The sequence below is a fragment of the Coptis chinensis genome, chromosome 7 (assembly GCF_015680905.1).
Source record: "Coptis chinensis isolate HL-2020 chromosome 7, ASM1568090v1, whole genome shotgun sequence".
NCBI classification, from domain to species: Eukaryota; Viridiplantae; Streptophyta; class Magnoliopsida; order Ranunculales; family Ranunculaceae; genus Coptis; species Coptis chinensis.
In genome coordinates this window covers 51,857,029-51,858,814 of record NC_141462.1, presented here as the reverse complement: position 1 = coordinate 51,858,814, position 1,786 = coordinate 51,857,029, and the positions used below count along the sequence as shown (strand labels likewise).

Here is a 1,786-nt window from a genome sequence, read left to right as displayed (position 1 = left end):
GTAATCTAAATGCATCGATCCACAAACTTGATAGAAAAATGGGCGTTGGAATATACCATGGAACATCTGAGTCCATATGCGGACATTATTAGCGAAATGGAAGAAAGGGGTTAAGGTGGGCGAGGTGAGGACGAGAGTCTGGAATCGTCGGATAAGGGGAGTACACACTCAGAGACACATATGAGAGTGTAAGAGACACAAAGAGACTGAATACATGGCATAGCATCATCTGGTTTCCCAACAGAATTCCGAGGCATTTGTTTACAGCTTGGCTAACTCTGAGGGAATGATTAAAGACTAGACAAGATGAAGGAGTGGAATATAGTACAAGATGATACTTGTGTTATCTGTGGGAGGGAAAGAGAGACAGTGAGACACCTTTTCTTTGATTGTAGTTACTCAAAGTTTATATGGCAATATGTACTCAAATTTGCAGGTTATCAAAGGGCGAGAGCTGCTTCATGGCAGCTAGAAATTGCATGGGTACAAAAGGTGGCGAAGGGAAAAGGCTATAAGCAAGATGCAGTTCGGTTAGTGTTTACTGGCTTCATATACAAAGTGTGGCAGGAGCAAAATCAGAGAATTTTTCAGCAAAAAGAAAATGTGGCAGAGCATGTGGGGAAGGAGATCATAAGGGACGTTAAGATCAAACTACAGTCACTCAAAGCTGAAATGGAAGAGGGGCCCGAACGGAACAGCTTCATGGAGAGATGGGATATTCAAGTAAGAGCGAAGCAAAGGAAGGTGAAGCACTGCTGTTGGGAGAGAGCTGGAGAAGGCATATACAACTTGAATACGGATTGCACACTACAAGGAAGTCAAGGAGGATGGGCAGCAGTGTTTCGGGATGTGAATGGGGTTGTGGTTGCAGCAGCACATGGCAAAGCAGACTATGATTCAATAGACTTGATTGAATTGCAAGGGCTTGAACAAGGGCTGAGACTTGGATTGCAAAAAGGATATCAAAGAATGAGGGCGCAAACAGACTCAACTTGTGTAACTGCGTACATGAAGGATAAAGCGCAGTACCCATGGAGGGCACATCACATGATGAAAGAGATACATGACATGATAGAACAGCTAGAAGAATTTTTAATTATGCATGTATTTAGAGAAACAAATAAACTAGCAGATATACTAGCATCTACCTTACCTACTGTTAGTTATATAGAATATAATCTTAGTTCTTTTTTGAGGAGGATGTAAAAAAGATTATATATGATGATGCCACGGGCAAAGAATATGTAAGAATGTAACTGAGCTATGATTTTATTATGAATAAAATAGGGGTAAGGGACCTCTCAAAAACCCTGCAAAAAGCAGAAGGTAGGGAGGCAGACTTACCAAGCGAACAAGGGAAGAATAACAAAGGAGAAACAAGTAGTGCAAAAGGAAACAAGATGAGTGGAATTACAGCCACTAAAAATACCACTCAAGGAGGGAAACTTAGCATAATGACAGCCAAGTACGGTCACAGAAACCAACTGTTATCAAATGAGTACACATCTCGGCTGCTGGAACATGAAGGGATTCAACATGAATTTCAAACAAGTAGAAGTGAAGGATATGGTCAGGAAATACAATCTGAGTATCATGGGGTTAGTGGAAACAAGAGTGAAAGAAGAAAAAAAAAAGCGAGTGTTTAAGTAGCGTTTAACAAGTGGGCAATGGAGGATAACTATGCACATAATGCTTTGGGGAAAGTATGGTTTTGTTGGGATCCTAGAGTATGTCTGAAACTTTCTTGAGGAAGGATGATCAACGAGATAACCATGGAAGTGGCCAT

At 41.0% G+C, this 1,786-nt stretch overlaps 1 protein-coding gene across 1 annotated transcript; it reads left to right on the top strand.

Moving 5' to 3' along the window:
- The first annotated feature begins 306 nt into the window (after positions 1-306).
- On the top strand, positions 307-1,206 carry LOC147487871 (uncharacterized). Its single transcript, XM_086574167.1, has one exon. It carries the CDS (start codon positions 307-309, stop codon positions 1,204-1,206), a length of 900 nt encoding a protein of 299 aa, XP_086430293.1.
- Positions 1,207-1,786: the final 580 nt, after the last annotated feature.

What these genes read in the sequence shown, in the direction of transcription:
- LOC147487871 (XM_086574167.1), top strand. Translation starts at nt 307, where the DNA reads ATGAAGGAGTGGAATATAGTACAAGATGATACTTGTGTTATCTGTGGG.